Below are 22,764 nucleotides of genomic sequence, written 5' to 3'. Positions count from 1 at the left end.
GTTTCCTGACCACCACATCTGCCCCACACACACTCCCCTCAACCCGCACCACTATAGTGCCCATCTCCTCAGCACCCTCTACAACCCAGCTCAAATGTACCTGACCTCACTTTCTTGTCCCTAGCTGACCATCCTTCATCACTGCAGTCTCCATGGACATAGAAAAGACTGCGTTGCTATATCCATGGGGACCATCTTTGTTTGTAGGGTTTTCTAAGGGTATTAAGCAAGAATGAGCCACGCAAAGCCAAAGCCCCTTAAAGACAAGGCCATTAGCACACAGATCACATAACCAGTTTTCTAATAGCTATATATACCTTGGAAGATGGGCTTTACTGGCGAGTAACAGCCCAGAGCTTGCAATAAGTGCATATTGCTCAACTAATCAATGAATAGTGTGATAAACAAAGCAACCAGAAGGATCAATTTCCACCTATGCTTGCCCCTGGAATCATACCATTACCGCAAACTAATCAACAAGTACATTTCCTTTGAGTCCGTGTCATGGCATGACTGGATTATTTAAAAAAATCTCATTGACTGGCTTCAACTAGGATATAACCGAAGAGCAAGTCTGACCCTTAAGATTAAAAACACAAAAGCACAAACAAACAAATCCAAAAACCCCTAATTGGCTTCCCATGGAGGTCAAGGCTTTCTGGAACAAGGGCCAAAAGATCGCAGTAGAGCTCGGTCCTTCAAAATGCCTCAGACATAAAGGTACCATCGAGCAACTCTCATCCAATAACTCACTAACCAAAATGCAAATGTATGGGGAAGGATGTTCTATTTGCAAGGTAATCAAAGTGAGTACAGCTGTGCCACAGCTTTTCTAACCACTCTTGAAACATTACCTGTTCAGGAAGAACATCCAGAATCGTGTTCAACCTTCCTCAACATCTTTCTCCTACCAGCTGCCCATTTCGAAATAGGGAAATTTACAGGGACACAAGTCTGTCCTTCTCAAGAAGCAGTTTCCCTCCCTGCTGCCTTAGTTTCAAACATGGCACAAGCTCTACCTAGTAAACCTCTACCATGCCCAAGGTTACATGTGGTTTCGCCAACCTCTGTCTTTTCGTGGTTATTTAGTTATACCTACATTTGTTAGTTTAAACTTTTTTTCTTTAATCAGGGGGTCCCCCAATGCTCCCTTTCCCCATGCCCTGCCCCAACTCTCAATGCTCCCACATGTTTTTAATTCCGAACTAACAAACGTAGGTCGAGCTAACATACCACAAAAAAACAGACGTCAATGAAACCACCAATTACCCATGCCCATATGTTTCATAATTAAGTCAGTCTATATATCTATCAATCTAACATGTTTGGTGCAATATAAAGTACAGTAAATGAATAAATACCCCATGTATTTAATAAGTTCTTGCCTATCCATCTACTACTTGCAACAATGAATAGTACATTTCTGTCACTGTACTTAGTCTTTGGGACATAGCGTAGCAAGGATTAACCAGGGTGGTCGGAAGCTAATCATGCAGGCACTTGTTAAACTTCTCTTTTCAAGTTGATTTTCTCTTCCTTGGCCGAGGGCCAACTCATTACTACTAGCTAGGTTATTTTCTTAAATCATTTCTGTCTCTGTTTTTCTTTTTGCTTGAAGGCAAACACGTAAATTATAGTGGTCAGGTTTTTCTGCATATTTGTACCAAAGTACCCAAAGAATTTTGGAATTTGGTAGAGCGGTCTCATAACCACCTCTCATGGGCCAGACATTAGTGTATTGCATTTGTTTGCTTTCCTCTGTTGCCCTGGCATTGCAAAACTCTTGGATCTCTTAGCAGGATAAGGCATCACATAGGATCTCCCCATGTTACTCAAAAGCATTGATGGGTGCCATGCATAAGCCCAGCCACTTTCTTCCTGCGTGTGTTGTTTGCTAGACTCTGCTAGCTTCCTGTGATGATGGCTGTCATGGCCATGCCTCAACATTTTTCATCGTAGGCATTGGGCTCCCCTAATCAAATGCCTGATCTCAGGTCTGGTTTGTCTGCCGCTGCCATAAGTCAGCGTAGACACCAATCCATTTTTCAGTTCTACGCTAACCTGCATAGTCCCAAGTGTTATTTGTCACGCTACTGCGGGTGGCTGTTTATACCAATCTCTAATCACAGGCCCAATATTAGATTGGCACTAGGAGAAATACTCGGGGGATGCGTGGTTAAGAGTCTGGCAAAGATATACTCACCGACACAGTTTGGTAATCCATGACCTTTCATCCCCAAAGACTTCTTCATAAACATGGTAAGGGGTTCACCTTCTTTTCACTGATGCAGGGAAATTCAAGTATTTGAATAATACACATGGTGTGTTTTGTCAGAAGCATTACACACATAGGTGCTGGCTAAAGGAAGTGCATTCTTGCGATTGTTTACCCGTCACAAAAAGCATTACGTTCTGCTTTCAAGGGCATTTCTTGCAATACGTTTTATCCTTCCATGTCAAAACTTGACTGTACTCATCCAAAATACCCCAGCTACTCTTCGACCCTTCAATCATTCATGCCTTATTGCCTCCCCTCACTGCCAGGATGAAACCCTCCAAAACTACACGCTTGCAGCCTATCTATCTACAGCAGTAGCATTCTCTTTGCTCTTCCCGTTGGACTCTCCTCTGAAATGCCTATGGTCCATGCCCTGTGTGTTATCCCAACAGGCATTCGCAAGGACTTCTATTCTGTATTTCCTACAGCATGTATACTTTTCATGGCATTCTAGGACGTTCCACAGAAGATGAATGCCCTTGAACTTGGCAGACACTCTTTTTGAGAACAGGGCTTCACAAGGTACCGCTTGCTGAATATCAGCATTGACGACACTAGAAGGAAACCCCAACTTGAGAAACAAAGTTGAACAGAACAGGTTCTTACTTAGAAGGTTTTCAACTTCTAACACACCACTAAAACATAGCCACAGGCCTAGAATCTCTAGGTAATTTTTGAGCCACCTTCTATGCTATGAGTCTAACCCTTCTTGTAAATTACTTGATATGATATGGCATTGATAACGCGCCTATAACGCGCCTGTACACAAGAGTATAGGCGCATACTTCAGCACGTTACCCTGTCAAGATGTTAGTGGGATGTCACTTCTACTTGTCTCTTAAAAATCCATCTAATTAACCCATGTCTCTGAACTAAGCATGCTTTCATTACACCACTTAGCAGGGGGGGGGGGCATGGAGGGCTATACCACCTCCCACCCCCACCCCGTGCTGCCTCAGGATAATCACCCACTTTTCAGAACCCTTATTAATTAAACACTCACTGCATCGGCAAACTGAAGAAAGACATTTCTACCACAGTCCATCGATGGAAGAGAAGTAGGCACAAATGAAGGATCAGCCTGAAAAAGAAAACAGATTAAAGGAAATATAAATGCCCTCTTGGTAAATGCACACTATATATGGTTATATGTGATCTTACCGATCAGAATTACAGAGTGGTATATTTTACCATGGAAACAATACAGAAAAACACTGATTTTTCTTTGTTTTTTAAATTTGGAGGGTCCCACCCACATCCCTGTTTTTTTAAACCTTAAAATGCCACCCCAACCCTCCACCCCGATTCATTTTAACCCCTTTATCCCACTACCCTTTATTTATTTAGGTCCACTCTGAAATGTAACACTCTGTTATGTTTCAGATATTTTGACTGGATACCACTATGCACGTATATATAAGTGAAAATGTGTGGATGTGTGGATGTGTGGCAAAGCATATGTTCCCTATACAATTTCACACCGTTTCACCAATCTGCACCATATTTTGCACAGTCACCTGTTAGGACCCTCCGGACATTACTTGCTGCATGACATCTGGACACCCCACACCTTTCCCTATATGTCAGCAGAAGTGAACATTTAGGTTTGGGTTTGTGGCTTTGTGTATGTTCCTATACAATTCCACACCATTTCACTAATCTTAACCAAATTGTGCACAGTCACCCGTTAGGACCCTCCGGACATTACTGGCTACATGACATTTGGACACCCCGCCCTTTGCCCCAGATTTCAGCAAAAGCAACATTTGTTTGTGGCTTGGCGAAGCTTTGTTCCTTATACAATTCCACAGCGTTTCACCCACCTGCACCAAATTTGATCAAAGGGGTAAATACTGTGAGGTTCCAGAAAACTGCACGATAATGACCGGGTAGCAACCCACCCAAATGAAACAGAAAGCTAGCGAATGAACGCTGCAAAGTACTTGATTATTTGTGCTGACTTAGGATGGGTACCATTTCTGAGGGTTCAACATTTTAGTTTATACGAGCTATTCTGTAATCTAAACCCATTCACACAAGTGTGCTCTATATCCATATTAATGAATGTGACCATGGTCAGGTGGAGAGGAAGTAGAAAGACTGCTTCTGGGTATAGCTTATTATCTCTTTCCTAAGTCGCCACCATTCTCAAAATTGTTATTTTTTTCTCAAAAAGACTCCAGAGCCATCAGCTTATGTGCAACTAACTCCTTTGACACCATTTTACTGGTAGAAGCAACAATAATGATAAGTATTGCTACAATGGGTCTAGATGATATTGCATAAGAGTAGAAGCCCATGCATAATGGACTCTCAATTTGTTTTGCACGAGCATGACAGGTCACTGTGAACGAGAATCTCTCCAAAGCATTTTTACTTACAGGTATCTTCGCATGCATAGACGATCTGTCCACAGGGCTGCAAAAAGAAAGATAAATGTTCCTTCCAGTAGCCACTTCCAGGATGGGCATTAACAGCATAAGAGAAGACAAGAATAACACAGGCTGAAGCGATAGGGGTACTGGCAAGCACAGATTGAAGAGATGGAGCATTATTTTATTTTTAATTGGTTATTTATAACGCCTTAATACCTAGAGGTTTCTAGTGCGGACCCGGTGATTGAACCTGTGTTGCTCTGCATCCTCTTGCTTCCAAGGCGAGCGCGTGGCCCCTGAGCTATCAGAACAGGACAGCCGAGACTAGTGCAATGGAACTGATGAAGGCCCAAAGAAAGACAGGTCATGAGTACAGAAGTCTTACCTGGCAGAGTTTCCTTTCTCTGTGAACACTCGTAGCAGGAATTCACCTTCATTGTAACTTTGGTCAGAGGATGCAATGATGATGTAATGGCCTGGAGGGAGGCGGGAATAGATCACCACCTCTTGCCGGTTTCTGTAACCATCTGTGCAGAGCAAAGGCGCTGCCGCATGTAAATCAATTGCATCAAGGAACGCTTTCTCTTTATCACTCTAGAAAAGGGGGAAAGAGGTACTAGATCTCAAACGTGTTAGAGATTCACAGCGTGCTGATGCCTCCTCGTATGGAAAGCCCAGGACAATGTACAGATGATAATTTCAATCTCAAACTAAAGATAAAGCGCAGAATGTCACTTCTACTCATCTCTTCAACATCCATCTAATTAACCAATTTCTCTGCACAAAGCATGTTTTCATTAGACCACTTGGCAGGAGGGGCATTGAGGGCTATGCCACCCCCTCATACTGCCCCCAGCACCCCAGGACAATCTCCAACAAGGCAGTTCTATTACCAGGTGTTCCAAACTCACTTGAATACCAGGGTGAGTGACATATTGTGCAGCATGACCCATTCAGTTTGGTACCAACATGGGGGGAAGGGGTGGTTCGAGAGAGAGATTTAGGTTTCAGATTGTGAATTTGGGTTATTTGTGCAGGAATATTGGGGCGGCCTAGGAGGGAACTATTACAATAATTACGTCGGCTGGGTACAGGTGTGGTGATGAAGGTTTGGCTGATTGTAATAGTGAACAGGAGCATGCCTTCTTGCTCTTGTCCAGCAGGGGACGTCTGCCAGGACGGAAGTGATGGTGTCGCTGGAGTTGAGAAACAGTTCATGATCAAAGCAAAGTCTCTACTCACAGGGCAGAGTAAAGGCAGAATGCTGTTAGGGGAAAATGGGCCGATTTAAGGTGCAATAGATCCTGGGAAAGTGTTTGAAATCCAAACCGTGTTCTAATCCCAAAGGCATGCCCTTCAGCTTTAACTACTTACTTATCACAAGACTTTCATTGAATAACCCCTTCGACCTACTTGCCTTAATCACTTGCACTTTCTAAATGGAAAATCACCATAAAGACCCTTACCTGACCACTCACTTATCACACTACCGCTCACTTTTCCTGGCAGATATGCCCTGCTCGACAAGATCAAGGCATGCTATTGTTCAATATTACAATCAGCCACCAGCACACCTGTACTCAGACGGCACAATTAGTGTAATAGTTCCCTCCTAGGCTGCCAAAATATTTCCTAGGCCGCCAAAATATTCCTGAACTTACAACCAAAATTCACAATCCAAAACCTAAATCTCTCCCTCGAACCACCCCTTTCCCCCCATGTTGGTACCAAACCGAATGGCTCATGCTGCACAATATGTCACTCTTCAAATTCCTCACCCTGGTATTCAAGCCAATGCAAGACTTTGCCCCTCCTCCCCCTCTCACTCAGACCACCTCCACCAATATCCCCATGCAGCTGCTCCACACAATCGCAGCATTGCCTCACTACTAACAGTCCCCTATTGCCCTTCCAGATTCCATCCTTCCTCTGTTCTCTAGCACCATTTCGGCTAAAATGTCAAGTCCTTTAAATCAGCTCTAAAAACACTGGGCCTCATTACACGGAAGGCGGTGAGCCATGGCGCTATTAGCGCCATGGCTCATGCCGGTAAAATACCGGCACCGCCTTGGCGGAAAGGGGATTTACCGCCCCATTCCAAGGTTGGAGGGGCGGTAAATCCCCCTTCCGCCATTGCCCTTCCCCATTCCCATTTCTGCCCCATAGGGCTCTATGGGAATGGGGAAGGCGCTAATTACGGCACCGCAATTTTGCAGTGCCGTAATTAGCTCCAAGGTCCCTTAGCGGGTTGGTTTTTAACGCCTGCAAAAAGCAGGCGTTAAAGCACCAACCCGCTAAGGGACCTCGTAGTAAGGCGGTAATGGTTAACGGCCACCGTTACCATTAATGGTGGCCGTTAACCATTACCGCCTTCCGTGTAATGAGGCCCACTGTCTCTAGTTCAAGGCCTCCCTCTGGCATCATATCAAACCATCTCAGCATAACCGCCATCACAGTTGCTCTCTGGAGACCCGTCCCACTGATTCGCTGATCAGAGGCATTCCAATCAACTCAAAGAACACTCTTCATAATATGACTGATTGTAATATACTGCCACCCTTCACCACCAGGTTTTGGTTCCTGCTAGCAAGCGCCATTGATCTCCTAGATAACCGTCTACTGTGTCCTTGAACAATCAAGTGAGCTGCAGGCATGCGTGTTCATGTACAGAAGCTTACCGTGAAAACGTGCAGGCCTATCCGCATATTGGCGGCCTTGCGCAGGCGCTGGTGTTTCTGAGTGAGCGCAATGATGAAGCTGCACGCCAGGCTGGGCTCTTCAGGATCATCGTCCTGCTCCAGGAGATCGAGTGTAAACTGCGGGTTCAGCCAGTACTGGTCTGCAGCAAGCAGGAAGCAGAACAAAAAGACAATTACAGATGCACTTGCATTTGTTTTCTTGCATTTACAGAAAGCGAGGGCATGCACTTTCATTAGATACGCTGTACATGAGGACACCTTTACAGGGTGCTTTACAAGAGGTCAACATTATAACTGCGTAGGTTATGAGTTATCTAGTGCTGGAGGGTCAGTGTCCGCACCCTGCAGGCAATCCTGAAAACACCTGGTGTCTCCCAGGAGGTTAAAATGTGTACCTCACTGTTCTTTGGGCTTTTATTTTTATTTACCATTCGTGGAAGTCTTGTAATTAGAATCTATTACATCTATTAAAATATGCTCATGGCTCCTATGGTTAAATTTTTGAATTGTTTTTATTTTTAAAAAACCTTTATTTAATTCTGACATGGAATTTTGGCAATAAACAGACATAATGTAGTCAAACATTTGGGTGAATAACTTGAGCGGCTTTGTTAATTGGAAATTACACAGTTTATCACTAATTAAGTCTTTCTAGTTGTCATCTTCATCTGAGCTTGATGCCTGCATTTGTCGGTATGTTCTCAAGTTTCTGGCACAGCAATGGGAGCCACAATGGCTCCTTCATATGCAAATTGTTTTATATTCAAATTCGAAACTGACCATGTACTCATGCATCCGAGATGGAAAGAACAGATACATAAATGGACCAGATTCAAAGATGATGTCTTTGGAATCTGGTCAGGAACAAGAGATGAACTCAATTCTTTGGATATCTAAATACTATAGACCAACGGATACAGTTTACCCACGAATGTTCCAACACACAGATTCACTTTCTCAACATATTGGTCAGCAAAAGAGACACAGGATTCAAAACATCTCTGTACTGAAAAGCAACAGATAGGAACAATTTACTTCATAGTTTAAGCTTACATCAACTGAGCCTACTTCAGAACCTACCATTCAGCCAGATGTTACGCATCAAAAGAATAATCAGTGACCCGTCTGAATATGAACAAGAACATGCTGACATGTGTAAAAAATTTCAAGCACGAGTATATACAGAGACAGATATTTGTCGAGCCTCAGAGAGAGCAGAATCTATGAATAGAGATTTCCTGCTGGAGACTCGAGATACGATTAAAGATCCTCCTAATCTTGTATATGTATGGAAATGTTCAATCCAAAGTAAAAAGATCAAGAACATTATTAAGAAAAATTGGCCAATATTAACTTGTGACACCAGAGTGCAACATTTGTTTAAAGAACCCCCAATATTTGCACACCAAAGAAGCAGAAATTTAAGAGATGAACTTATATCCACCAGACCCCCTGTGAAGAAGCCCTGTACTGATAGGAAAGGCACCTTTGCATCTTTACACTGCACAAACTGTAACTTTGTTACAAAAGGTGACACGGTCAGCTACTCATGAACAGGACAAACGATCAAACTGAAGGACTATGCTACATGCAATAGTACGAACATTATCTATTTAATCAAATGCCCATGTGGCTTGCACTACGTGGGCAAAACAAAAAGAATAGCTAAAACACGTTGGAATGAGCATCGCTCATGCATAAGGAATGCCAACATGGGTTAGCAAGACACTGGCTAGATAACAAATATCATGTGTCACAGATCAGATTCCAGATCTTGGAAGTAGTGAGAACAAGAAACCCACATGAAAACATGAACACCAAATTAGACCAGGGAGAGACTTTTTGGATCGACAAACTGGGATGCCTAAACCCGTCGGATGAATGATGAGATTAATTACCAATGTTATCTATAGAGAGAATTCCTAATTTTTGACTTGATGTGATGACTTATTTTTCCGGCCTTTATTTTTATTTATTTTTTCTATCTGTTCTTTTATTCTCATTTTTCCTAATTGTGTCTAAAGATGAAAAGTATTGTTTAAGCTACTGAGAATATCCACCTGCAGTGAGAGATGCTACTGGCCACATAACTATGCAATATAACTTGGCCCTTGAGCCCCATTTAAGCTTCTTTCATTGATAATACGGGACCAGTAAAAACATTTAGGTTACGTAATGTCAACAGTTGATTGGTGCTACTCCGATAGCCTTTTCGCTACAAACGTTTAAAATAGTAAGCACTATTTCATGACCCTTGGATTACCTCCCCCTGTAACAGATTTAGATGTATCAAGTTTATAGCGCAGCTTGGCAAACTCAGAAGTAGCGATTCACGGTATGTGATGAGAAATATGCTGAACTTGGGTCAGCGCAGTGCGCGTAACTTACATATAGGTTTGGTAATGATTTTAGGATCACAACGTTTTGCAGCTCGTCCCGGCCCCTGCTGATTCTGCTGGGCTGGGGTGCAAGACGTCTGAATCATGACACACCCACGGGAGCGTCCGATTCAGGCGTCTTATGCTACTACCTTGGTTACATGTAAGCACGAAGGTTACGAGGACGCAACATCTTAGGAGTTTGATACACTCATGCATACGCTGTATGATTCTTTGTACTATCCACCTATTAACTTGTAAAACCGGTTCAATAAGATGAGAAGTAGCGATCCACAGCGGATCCAGCCGGTTTGCAGCATGTCCCAGCCCCTGCAGATGCTGCTTGATTGAAGCACGAGACGGCTGAGTCATGACACACCCACTGGTGTGTCAGGCTCGGTCATCTTGGTCTGCAACCATGGCAACGTATAAAAACAAGTGTTGGGAGGACACGTGCACGTTCTCCTCAGCACGAACGTGAAGGTAAACTGAAATCTTGCTCCCCAGTGATTCTGTTGATCGTGTAGAGGGCATTTAACTTATATTGGGGCCTCTGTACTTAAATCTGCACATTTGTACCTCTGTTTAAAGGCACGGATAGACTACACTACTGTCACGATATCACGAATTAACGGGATGCACCGTTGTGCAAGTAAGCTAGGTTTTATTTTCTACTCAGTTTTTCAAGTCAATATTACTGGCAGTAAAGACTTAGGGCCTCATTACACGGACGGTGGTGGACCAAGGTGCTATTAGCACCTTGGTCCATGCCTGTAAAATACCGGCACCGCCTTGGTGGAAAGGGGAATTACCGCCCTATTCCAAGGTTGGTGGGGCGGTAATTCCCCCTTCCCCCATTGCCCTTCCCCATTCCCATTTTTGCCCCATAGGGCATAATGGGAATGGGGAAGGTGCTAATTACGGCACCGCAAATTGCGGTACCGTAATTAGCTCCCTGGTCCCTTTGCAGGTTGGTTTTTAACACCTGCAAAAAGCAGGCGTTAAATTCCCCAACCCGCAAAGGGACCTCGTAGTAAGGTGGTAAGGGTTTACCGGTACCGGTAAAATACCGGTACCGGTAAACCCTTACCGCCTACCGTGTAATGAGGCCCTTAGTCAGGTTGGCAACACTACTGATTACGTGTATCTCCCATTTTAGGGAGGATTTGGTTTCTGAACTGCACATGGTTCATTTGATTCGACAAGAGATAGAAAATTGAGGTAATTATTTTTGAGCTCATATGTATAACAAGCATGTTATGAATTGAAATAATAATATAAGGACATACATGGATGTGTCTTCCTGGTGCTTGAAGCACATTTGGTTGATCTCTAATTTTTGTTTGTTCTATTTTTTGTTTTTGAAACATCCTGATTAATACAATTGGAACATTGGTTTTAAAATCTAAATTATATACATGCACATGTATTCCTTGCTGTGTAATATGTAAATACTATGATTTGTGTATAGGGGGCATCGCCCTGATGAAGGAGAGCGATATTCTCCGAAAGGCATTGGCTATAATAAAAATGCTTCCCCTCTGTTCAACATGAGCCCGATGTGGTGGTCTATTATCTTCCATACAAGAGTTACCAATTAATAGATAGAGATAGACTACCTAATAATGGATACATAATCATTTTTTGACAAGCAGCAAATATTGTTACAAATGGAGAGATATATATTTTCTTCCTAACCAAATACAGTAACCTCTAGCAGAGGGACTAAAGAGTGAGCAACCGTCTAGCAGGGTGTGTCACACTTCGCTTCCTTGTACTCACAATGTTCTCAATGGGGCCCATATGTCTTTGGGTTTGGAGTGGGGTTGTATCCCTTGCACATACATCTCGCTTTCCTGCGTGAGAGCCAGATGTCTAAGCCATGTTTGGACCTTGGGGGATGAGCTAGACTTCCATTTCAGGAATATTTGCCTCTTGGCTACCGGTCCCGCCAACGCGAACAGTCTGTGGTTCTTAGTTGAAGCCTTTCCAATGTCTCCGAATAGGTATTTCTGCGGGGCTGCCTGTATATGGATATTCAGTATGTCGCTTATCTTTTCTGCTACATCTTTCCAGAACTGGTGAACCGGTGGGCAGTTCCAATACATGTGTATCGCGTCCGGTTCAATTGCTTCGCATTTAGGGCACCCTGGTTGTTTGGTGGGGTTGAATTTGGCAACTTTCTTTGGGGTGATGTGCTGTTGGTTTAGGATTTTGTATTGAATTAGGCGGAAATTGGTGTTGATAGAGATGGTTTTAGTATATCTGAAGTAATTTGTCCATTGTTGTTTGCTGATTTGAATGTTAAGGTCTTCTTCCCACTTAGTTCGCATTGCGTTGGCTGAGGGGGTGTGCGTTTGTACTTTCTTGTATATTTCGGAGATACCGCTTTTGCACCCTTCCGGTGTGAGAATATCTGCGAGGAACTTGTGTACCAGGGGTTCTGCAGGGAATGATGGCCAGATTGCTTTGCATGACGCCTTTAGATGATGGTACTGTAATGTCGGGATCAGGCCTTTGCCTGTTCTCTCCTGTAGTTCGACCATAGTGATGAAGCGTCCTTTGGGGAAAAGGTCCCCCAGTCTGGCTCCACGTTCTGGATCCCAGCGGTTCTGCAAGGTGCGGTCTTCGGTTGATTCAAGGTCTGAGTATGCCCATAACGGGGTGTGCGACCAGTAGGGTGTGTCGCATTGGACTCTTTTTAGGATCTGCATCCATGCTCGCACTGTGGTCGACACTGGGTCCGCCCCTGCCCTCTCTACCTGGACTCTGGTGAATAGCATACCTCGTAGGTCATTCGAGGCCGCTGCAAACTCTTCAGCTTGTATATGAGCATATTGTTCAGTGTCTTGGAACCAGTATCTGGCAAACTGGGCTTGTGCCGCATAATAGTAGAGCAGGTAATCCGGCGCTGCCAGGCCCCCTGTATCATAATGTTCTCACATTTTGGTCCAACTGGCCCTGGGTGTGTTTCCTCCCCATACAAAGTGTGTGCTACTCCTCTGTAAGTTCTCGAAGAATTTACAACCTGGTCATATGGGTATTCCACTGAAGAGATAACAATTTGGGGACGATCACCATCTTTAGTAGTGATATCCGGCCGTACATGGATATCGGAAGTTTCGCCCAGAGGTTGAGCTTGGTTTCTATTTGTGTCAATAGCAGTCCATAGTTATTGGAATATAGTGTGTTTTTATCCGTTGCCATAATAATTCCCAGATATCTGGCTGTGGTAGGTGACTAGTGTAACTGGGCAGTAGATTCTGATTGTGAGGCGGCTTTGGTTAAAGGTATTATTTCGGATTTGAGTTGGTTAATCTTATATCCGGAGTACTTCGTAAATTCCGCAATGTCTTGCATGATCGGGGGAAGATGTGTTTCTGGGTCTCTGATGTATAGCATGGTGTCATCTGCGTACAGTGAGATGAATTGAGGTCTCCCCATGATGAGTATCCCTCTCCAGGCGTGCTTGGTCCGTAGGAATGCTGCCATTCCCTCTATTGTGAGTGCAAATATTACCAGGGACAGGGGGCATCCCTGCCTTGTTCCTCTCTGCAGTCTGAAGCTGTCGGAGATGGTCGCGTTAGTTCTGACTCTGGCTGTGGGATTACAATATAGTGTCTGTATGCATCTGATGAATCCCGGGCCGAATCCCATTTTTTGGAGGATGGCATACATAAATCTCCAGGAGATGGAATCAAACGCCTTTTCGGCATCTAATATGACTACAATAGTTTTCTTTTTCTGATCCATTTGTGATGAAATTGCAAAGAATGCACAGAAAGATTCAGGGCTGTGGAGCGGGATGGAATGAAGCCAGACTGGTCCGGGTGAATCAATTTGTTCATATACGGGTTTAGTTTGTTGGCAATGGCTTTGGCTATGATCTTCGCATCCACGTCAATGAGAGATAGGGGGCTGTAGGAGGAGGGGTCGTGAGGTGGCTTGTGTGGTTTCAACAGAACAGAGATTATGGCCTCACGTAGCGTCGGTGGCAGTGTTCCCTTCTCCAGCGACTCTTCCCATACTTTCATGAGTCGTGGTGCTAGTTCAGTGATGAATGCTTTGTATAGGTCTGTCATGATGCCGTCTGCTCCTGGTGCTTTGCCCATCTCTAGGTCTTTGATAGCTTGTGTTATGTCCTCTTCGGTGAGCGGTGTGTCTAGGATTATCTTGTCTTCTTCCGTAAGTCGCGGGAGTGAGTAAGAGTCCAGGTGTTGCTGCAGTTCCTCTGGTGTCTTCTGGTCTCTGTTTCGGTATAGTTCAGTATAGTACCGGAGAAATACTTCATTCATCTCTTTCTGATGCGTGAGGGTTTTTCCATGCTCGTCTGTGATGCTGGTTATTTGCCCTTGGTCTATTTCCGACCTGACAAGGTTGGCCAGGAGTTTTCCTGATTTGTTTCTCACTCCATATATCTTGGCTCTAACTGGGCGTATCATGTAATGTACCTCTTGGTCTGCTAGTGTATTGAACGTTTCGGTGGCTTCTTGTAGGGGGGGCCAGTGTGTTTTGCCCCAGAGCTCTGGTGTATGCTTCTTCTGCCTCCTTTATGCGGGTTTCGGTTTGAGTTAAGTTTGAGCAGATCTCTTGCAGTTTACCATGCACTGTGGCGATCAGTAGCCCCCTCAGCCATGCCTTGAATGTTTCCCATATTGTGGTGTATGATGATACGGCCCCTCATTGCGCTCAAAAACATCTGTTATTTCTATGCGGAGTGTTTCCACCAGTTCTTCGTCTCGTAGGATTTGTGGTGGCATCCTCCACATTCGAGGGGTTCGAGGTGTGGAGCCAAGTAAAATATCTAGGATGACCGGGGAATGGTCTGAGAGGGTGCGGGGCAGTATAGTGCATTCCTTAGTCTCTTGGAGACAGTCCGTGGAGCAGACCCAGTAGTCTATTCCGGGAGCTCGACCCATGCACGTATGAGTGGAATGTGAACTCCCGTTTGTGTGGGTGGAGTTCCCTCCAAGTATCAGATAGTGGCAGTAGGCGCATGGCGTGCTTGATGGTTGCCGCTGCCTTCGTCTCTTTCCTATTACTAGTGGTAGTTCTGTCATTCTCGGGGTCTAGGATGGTGTTGAAGTCCCCACCCCAGATCACTTTCTCCTCTCCCACAGGCAATATCAACGCCAGTATCTGGTGGTAGAATTCCAGATTGTCCACGTTGGGGCCATAGGTGTTGAGGGGTATCATATCTTGTCCGTGAAGTGTTCCCCATATAATCACATATAATCATATAATCACATATCTGCCTTCGGGATTTGGTTTTGGTTATCACGAAGCCTATCCTTCGGTGGATAATTATCCTCTGGATTGTGAAGAATAGTCAGTAGTAGTCACCTGCTGACCCCAGACACGGCTAAGGGATGTTACTACCTTTTCCGTTGCGTGAGTTTCTTGCAGAAAGAGGATGTCAATATGGTGTCTAGTGGCATAAACCATGATTTTCCTAGTTTTAATTGGGTTGGACAGGCCTCGTATGTTCCAGGACATAAGCCTAGTGCTCTTCGTCTTATCTTGAATTGCCATTCATTCTGCTCTTTGAAATGTGTTCATCGTCTTTCAGATTTTGCCTTGTCAGGTTTTTACAATTTACGTGAAATAAACTTGATTTTTCTGCTCTGTAACAACATTTTTTAACTGCGAACCCAACTCCTGGACTGGAACTTTTATTTGCATTCCTTGGTGCGAGTATGTGTAGCAACAGAGAACCAGTCTCAACTAGGCAACATGCCTGTAGGGTCTCCCACCCCCCTCCCTCACCATCCCCCCAATCGGGCGGTATATCCCTTTGAACCGAATGCAACATTGCAAAGTGCGGGGGGCTGTATTGCCCACTTTCTTCTCTGGAGTCGTGGCTGGATTTAGCTTTTGTGTTGGTGCTTTGTCGTTCAATATTTGTTTCTGCATATGGTCGTACGGGTTTGTGACCTCAGGTTCCATTCTGTACTGCCGGGATGTGTTGTTCCATGTATGTCCTGGCCTCCTCAGGTGTCTCAAAGAATTGTGTCTTGCCATTGTGTTGTATGCATAGCTTGGCCGGGAATAGCATTGCATATACTATTTTCCTTTCTTTGAGTGCCTTTTTTACTGAGTCAAAGGAGCACCTCGACGCCTGGACCCCTGATGAGAAGTCTGGGTAAATTTAGTTGGAGTCGTAGGATAGGGGTGCTTGTTCACGTGCCATTCTGAGGATGAGATCTCGGTCCCGGTAGTTAAGTATTCTTGCTATAATTGTTCGGGGTGGTGCGCCTGGTTTAGGTGGAGGGGCGAGGGTTCTGTGTGCCCTTTCGACAAAGAATTGTTTCGAGAACTGTGCCTCTGGGAACAGAGAGTGAAGCATGTCCTTGAGAAAGTGCTCCATGGGAGTGTTGAGTTTGTGCTCTGCCACCCCAACCACCATTATGTTATTTCGGCGTGAGCGGGATTCTAAGTCTTCACATTTGTTTTGGATAGTTTTGATGTCTTTTTGAATCTGTTCTATGGTTTTGTTTTGTATGGCGGATGTGTCTTCGAGGGTTGACACTCTTTCTTCGGCTTCTGCGACTCTGGTGTTTACTTTCCTAGTATCTGCTCGAATGGACGTGATGTTCTCACATATATCCAGTTTGGAGTTGATCGCCAAGAAACCTTTCTCCATTGATGCCATATAGGGGGTCATGTTTTGCTCTGAGGGGTCCAATGTGGAGCCTCTTTGGATGGGTGTCGGGTCAGGTTCCAAGACTGGCGTGGTGGTATTCGCAAATGCATTTTACAAAAAAGGGGAAGCCCCCTGCGTGTTCAGTGAGAGTTCGGGGCAACACAAAAAAAATAAACACGGGGTTGTAACTCTCACTATCATAAGACCAAACAATTTATGGTCTAGGTTAATATATTAATTTTCCCAAACAATGAATGTTCTGCTTCTTGAGAAGTCAGAAAAAAATACGAAACTTCCAGAATAAACAATTAGGGCAAACTACATGTATATATTTAGTCATACATATTGTTTATTAATGTAAACAAAAAAAGGGAAGTTTAAAATGTTTTCATTATACATTGAATTTAAGTAAAGAGTAATGGTTCTGAACAGTGCCATGAAAATGTACACATAAAATATTCAGACAAAAACTTAAACAAAGGGAAAACAAAAGAGTGACCACTTGAAAATGTTTACAAACAGGATAATTCAAGATATAAATGCAGTAAAGGGTAAAGAAACAAAGGAAAAAAATACTTTCATATTAAAGCAAACAAAATGCACAATTAAAATCAATGTTTGAAATACTGAATCAAACTTTCTTGTGGACAAAGGTACCTATCCTTTGTATGTACTCATGATCAGCATTTGATCATGTTTTGAATAAAGCTGCCAAATGCATCCATGGGGCCTCGCTTTTTGTTCTTTGCTCCTGCCATCAATCCTGTATGTTAAACCTCTGGTTCTTTCCTGTACCACCGCGATGGGGGATGATATGGAGCGCAGTGTAGGGGATCTTTGGAAATGGCTTGCTTATATGTATTTTTTTTTTTTTTTCTTTTTTGGAAGTCTTTTGCAGGCTGTCCCGCTCGGTAGGTTAGGGTGTTTTCCCAGGCCCTCTTAGTGGGGTTCTGGGGGTCTGGTGCTCAGAGGCGTACTTGGTGGTATATGGAGCACCGGGAATCCCGCTCAGCAGACCACCCATCCCGGCAGCACGGCAAGCGTCCCCCCAAGGTTGGTGTTGTCTGGCGCTGTCCCTCTGTCCCTCAGTCTTTTTCAGGGGGGTGGGCAGTGTTTGCTTTGCAGGTCGCCCTGTTGGTTGTATGGTTGTACGTGGCTTTATGGGGGGCCAACCTCCCCTGCACGTACCTTGTTGATGCTGGGTCTGGCTTGCTGTGCCCTTCGCTGTCGGGAGAGCGCGGCGCCACGATCTCTTTACTGCGCCGCATCTCTACCCCATGCATTGCAGTCTCGCTGGTGGTGGGGCAGGGGGCGCACCACGATCCAGCCCTCTCGTGCAGGCAGTGTCTCTCTGTGGATGCTTATGGGGGGTCGGTCCGCCGCGGTGGGGGGCTGTCTCGCCCACCCGTGCGGATGCTGGCCCGGGCCACGAGGGGGGACCCGCCATGGTCTCTGCGTCCCCGCGGGCCACACTGCAGTTCACCCACAGTCCGGGTCCCCGGCGCTCGTGTGCCCGCCACCAGGGTCCGGACCCCAGGATGTGCCGGTGTGGGGATCTTCCAAGGTGTTTACAGGCTGGTCCTCCAATCGCGGTCCGGTCTGGCACACTCCCTCCTCTGCCCAGCGCAATGGTGCCAGTCTAGGATTGGATTTGGCGGGCAGCGTCTCAGCCGTTGGGGAAGGTTTGCGGCAGTGTAGGCTTTCATTCTCTGGGCTCCAGGCTCCGATTTCGCCCCCGATTTGGACCGAGTGGTCCCGGAGTCTTCAGCAGCAAGAACGTGATTATTGGGCACTCGACAGTAGCGAGGACGTTGTCAGCCACAGAGCTCACAGCTTAGGCGGCCATCTTGTTCGGCGCACAACAGAGCCCCCCGAATTGTTTTTATTTTAAATTTCATTCTTACGGTTTCAGTATAGTTTGCATGGCATTACTATGCAGCATATTTTCGTAAACTGCAAAAATGTCATGGTCAGTAAAAAGCGCCACGCTTTACCATGCACACAATAATTCAGGATGCCGCTATTGACCTGGAACTACACATCTGGTCCCCATGAATGCACCCAATCACTACTGGCCAGAATTTCCCATCTACAAGGGGGACCACAATCCACTCAATATAGTTTGCCATTTGAATTCTTCTGCTTCCCTTCCCTGCGTCTGCATCAATAAGAAAAGGTATTCAATGGTTGCCGAGCCAGGCATGTGCCTGGCCCAGGCCACTGGAGTATTTGGTCATAACTACTGCAAAGGTATGACGCACTTAACCAAGAGGCAACCCAGGGCAATACAAATGTATATCCAAGTATTCATTATTTATATATTTAATCTAAACATACATTTGTATTTGTATTTTGTTTATTTGTATTGCGCACCCTGCTCGAGGGAATCAGGGCGCATGTTTGAAAAAGATAGTTACAGATATGTGTTACATAGATAGGTACAAGTTACATTATATAAACATATTTACAGCAAGAATAAGAGAATGAATAAGAAACATTACACAGAATGGCCAATTGACCTACATATACAGTATATACAGTGAGTAGCCTGTTTGTGGGTATTAGCTGCATGAATTACAGTGAGGTGGCCAGGGCATACTGTTCATGAAGCCACCGTTTAGTTTTATTTTTGAAGGATTGGATGGATGGAACATTCCTAAGAGCATTGGGTAGGGAGTTCCAGAGCTTAGCTGCAAGGACTGGGAAGCACGAGCCTCTGGCTGTCTGAAGCTTGAAGCTGGGAATGGTTAGTTTGTGCACCTGAGCAGATCTCAAGGGTCTGGATGCTGTATGTTGTGTAAAGCGCGTGGACAAGTAGGCAGGTGCAGCATTATTCTGTGCCTTGTGGGTTAGAACAAGTGTTTTGAGGGAGACGCGAAGTGTAATGGGTAGCCAATGTAAGTTGCGCCTGGTAGAGGAAATGTGGGAGTGCCGGGGAACGTTGAGAGCTGCCCTAATGGCATTGTTCTGGGTGACCTGAAGTTTATCAAGGTTTCTTTGACTAGTCCCCAAGTAAAGGGCGTTGCAATAGTCAATTTTGGACATGATGAGGGTTCTGGCGAGGATCAAGCAGTTGTCAGTTTCAAGAAGGGGCGAAAAGCTGTGATGAGTTTACACGTATACGATGATGCTGAGACTACTGAATTTGTTTGTCTATTGAGAGAGAGAGTGGAGTCTAGGTAAATTCCGAATGTTTTTGTGACGTTGGTGACTTTGATAACGTTTCCATCAATAATGAAGGAATTGTATTTGGGATCAAGTTTCGTGAGTTTGGACTGAGAGCCTAAGATGAGTAGCTCTGTTTTCTCATCATTAAGGCAGAGCCCATGGTGTGCCATCCAGGCCTGGATGACAGTGTAGACTGCATTGAGAGCTAGTGATAGGGATGAGTATCTGGGTGTCATCTGCATAATTAGTGTAGGAGACACCCAGATACTCAAGAATATGAAAGAGCGGTTTAGTAAACACGTTGTAAAGTGTGGGCGATACACAAGAGCCTTGTGGGACTCCGCAGGGGACATGTGCTGGGTCAGCGGCGGCTAAGGGAGAGAAGACCCTCATGGATCTATTTGCAAGGAAAGAGCTGATCCAGGAAGTAGCTGCGTCAGAGAAGTGAGCGGCAATCTTAAGGTGATGGCAGAGGATTTGGTGATCGACCAAATCGAATGCAGCGAGAGGTTGAGGAGGAGCAGGAGCGCTTGTTTGCCCTTATCTTTCATGTCCACGATTTGGTTTTTCAAATCGATCAGGGCTGTCTCCGTGCCGTGTCTTGGACAGAAGCCAGATTGTCTGAGCCCTAATAGGTTGTTGGTATCAAGGTAATCCCGGATTTGGAGATAAGCTGCACGATCCAGAATTTTGAGTAGGTAAGGCACTGTGGTGATGGATCTGTAGTTGGTGGGATTGCTAGGGTCGAGATTAGGTTTTTTAATTAGAGGGATGACCCACTCATCCTTGAGGTTATCGGGTACTGTGCCTGATTTGAATGAGGAATTGATAAAGGAGGTAATGGATGGTGCGAGATCATGCGCCGCTTCCTTTACGACCGGTGCAGGGCATGCATCACCTTGGCAGTTGGAAGGCTTAAGCTTCATGATGATGTTTTCAACTTCCTTAATGGTAAGGGTGAGAAGCTGAAAGGTTTGAAGGAGTGCTTAGGAGAGGGGGTATTGTAGGACTGGTGGTTACCCGCTGAGTCCGAGAGATGACTTTTTTTAATGTTAATTTTGGCTTGGAGCAAGGCAATTTTTTTTTAATAGTGCTTTTTGTATATTGGAACGCCATTTAGCGTCAGGTGTGCACGTATCAAGAGGGGCGACTGGAGACTCTAGTTCCTTAAGGATCTTAAAGAGTTCTTTGGTGTTAGATTGTGCTTGTGTGATCCTATTGTTGTACACTTCTTTTTTGGCCGCTAGGATAGCTTCTTTGTAAGTGAGGGAGGCGGTTGTAAGGTTATTTCTATTGACTAGAGTAGGTGAACATTTCCAGTGTGACTCAGCTTTTCTTTTTTCTTTACGAAGTTCACATAAGTGTGGGGTGAACCACGAATTGAGGTGGTTGCAGGGTTTTTGTTTGCGCAGTTTGAGTGGGGCAATTGTGTTGAGAGCTTTTAACATGGCGCGGTTGTAGGTATCAACTAGGACAGTAGGGTCCGAGCAAGTGGATGAGGCCGTGTTCAGTAAAGGGAGGATAAGTGGGAGTAGTTTCTCAGCCGTAATATCCTTCTTGTTGCATGTATAGGTGGCCGGGACAAGGTTGGGTTTGACTGTAGGTGGACTAGAGTTAATGGAAGATTATTATTTTATGATGATCAGACCACGCACATGGTGACACAGAGGTTACATTTAGTGCACAGTTCATGTCTGAGACCCAGCCAAGGGTACGACCCTTGATATGGGTAGGTTCACTTACATGTTGGGTGAGGCCGAAGTCAGCCAGAACACTGGCTACGTGCTTTGGCATCATTCGTGTCCTGGTATCCCAGGTTGAGATCGGCAAGTACGATGATTTGAGATTTGGGCTTGGTGCTAGAGGCTAGGATGGATGAGATATCCTTCACAAATGTGGAGGTAGGGCCAGGTGGCCTATAGATGAGATGCACTGAGGCGGTGTGATTGGGTGAGATCGGTAGTTTAATTGAAAGTAATTCAGCTGATGGCAGCTGTAGGGTGTTGGCAACTCTAAGATTAAGCGAACTCTTAAATATGAATGCTAATCCCCACCCCCTTAGTTTGATTAGTGTCCCTGTCGCACCTGATGATGGAGTAGTTATCGGGGATGGCTAGGGTCAGGGCAGGACCAGAGGCCGCATGCAGCCAAGTTTCTGTGATTGCAAGAAAGTCAAGGTTTTCTGCCACAATGAAATCAGCAATGTCTAAAGCGTGTGCAAGGACAGACCGTGCGTTAATAAGTGCACCTTTGAGTTTGGTTGCGATGTTGGAATTATTGGCTGTGGGGGCCTCGTCAATTATCGGAGCCACATGGGCAATGGCGTTTTTCTTGTTGGGGTTGGGTATTTTTTCCATACTGAGGTTGTTCATATGATAAGACCAGTGGTGACATCTGGATGCTAATGTTTGGTTTCTGACTGATGTGGCACATGGTTGACTCAGTAGGTTAGGAGATGTCAATCTCGTCAGGAGAGACAGAGTGGGTTTATTCGCAGCAGGATTCAGTATGCCTATGTCAGACATAGTGTGGCGACAGGAGGGTGAGGTGATGCTATTGAGTGGTGTATTTTGGAGGCCTGGTAGGTGGTACAGGTGAGAGCCAAGCCTAAATTTGACTACCCTGTCACCTTTTTCAACAGGTGTGTCACATCTGCTCAAAAGCTAGCTACCAAACTACACTCCTAGATCAAATGAACCAACAAAGCTTCACAACCTAGTACTTTAAAAAGGAGTTTTTTTGGTATGGTGGTGTGTCCAGTTTATGCCTCACCGGTTGGAATACGTAGGTCCTGTAACTGATAAGATTTTGATTTATAATTCTTAACTATTGTTTATCTTTGAAAATTAGTTGGACGCCATTAACTCTTCCAGTGAGGGCTAGTGGGTGGTGCTGTGCTGTGTGTGACTTTTATCAAATGGCTTAATCTACTTTCATATTTCACACTGAAAGTGGAAAGACTTCAACTTTCCACCTCTATAAACAGCCATACAAGGTTTGCAAGAATGGCAAATAGTATTTGGCCATTAAAAAGGAAAGGAGGAGGATGGAAGCCTTCTCAGACACTCAAGTATAGCTCTTAAATTGCTTTATTGTATTCGTCATTTATATAGTGCCTTCTCCCCATTTGTATGGCCTCAATGCGCTTTGTGGTTGGAACTCCCTCAGGGCCCGAAGTCCATGTGTGGGAGAGTCTACGAATTAATTTTTAAGATGCGTGTGT

At 44.9% G+C, this 22,764-nt stretch overlaps 1 protein-coding gene across 5 annotated transcripts in view; it reads right to left on the bottom strand.

Moving 5' to 3' along the window:
- Positions 1 to 22,764, bottom strand: part of LOC138566537 (calpain-1 catalytic subunit-like) — an 845,562-nt gene that overhangs the window by 326,399 nt on the left and 496,399 nt on the right. For all 5 annotated transcript variants that reach the window (XR_011301953.1, XM_069643985.1, XM_069643987.1 and 2 more), the window contains 4 exons: positions 7,332 to 7,492; positions 5,039 to 5,247; positions 4,660 to 4,696; positions 3,282 to 3,359 (listed from right to left, as the gene is read on the bottom strand). Coding sequence is in view for 4 of the 5 variants with exons in the window: in XM_069643985.1 (XP_069500086.1) it covers positions 3,282 to 3,359; positions 4,660 to 4,696; positions 5,039 to 5,247; positions 7,332 to 7,492 (485 nt within the window). In the remaining variant the exon portion in view is untranslated. The remainder of the gene's footprint in view (positions 1 to 3,281; positions 3,360 to 4,659; positions 4,697 to 5,038; positions 5,248 to 7,331; positions 7,493 to 22,764) is intronic.

The sequence above is a fragment of the Ambystoma mexicanum genome, chromosome 2p, assembly GCF_040938575.1.
Source record: "Ambystoma mexicanum isolate Mex_15411 chromosome 2p, UKY_AmexF1_1, whole genome shotgun sequence".
In the NCBI taxonomy this organism is placed as follows: domain Eukaryota; kingdom Metazoa; phylum Chordata; class Amphibia; order Caudata; family Ambystomatidae; genus Ambystoma; species Ambystoma mexicanum.
This window is presented reverse-complemented; position numbering and strand designations above follow the sequence as displayed.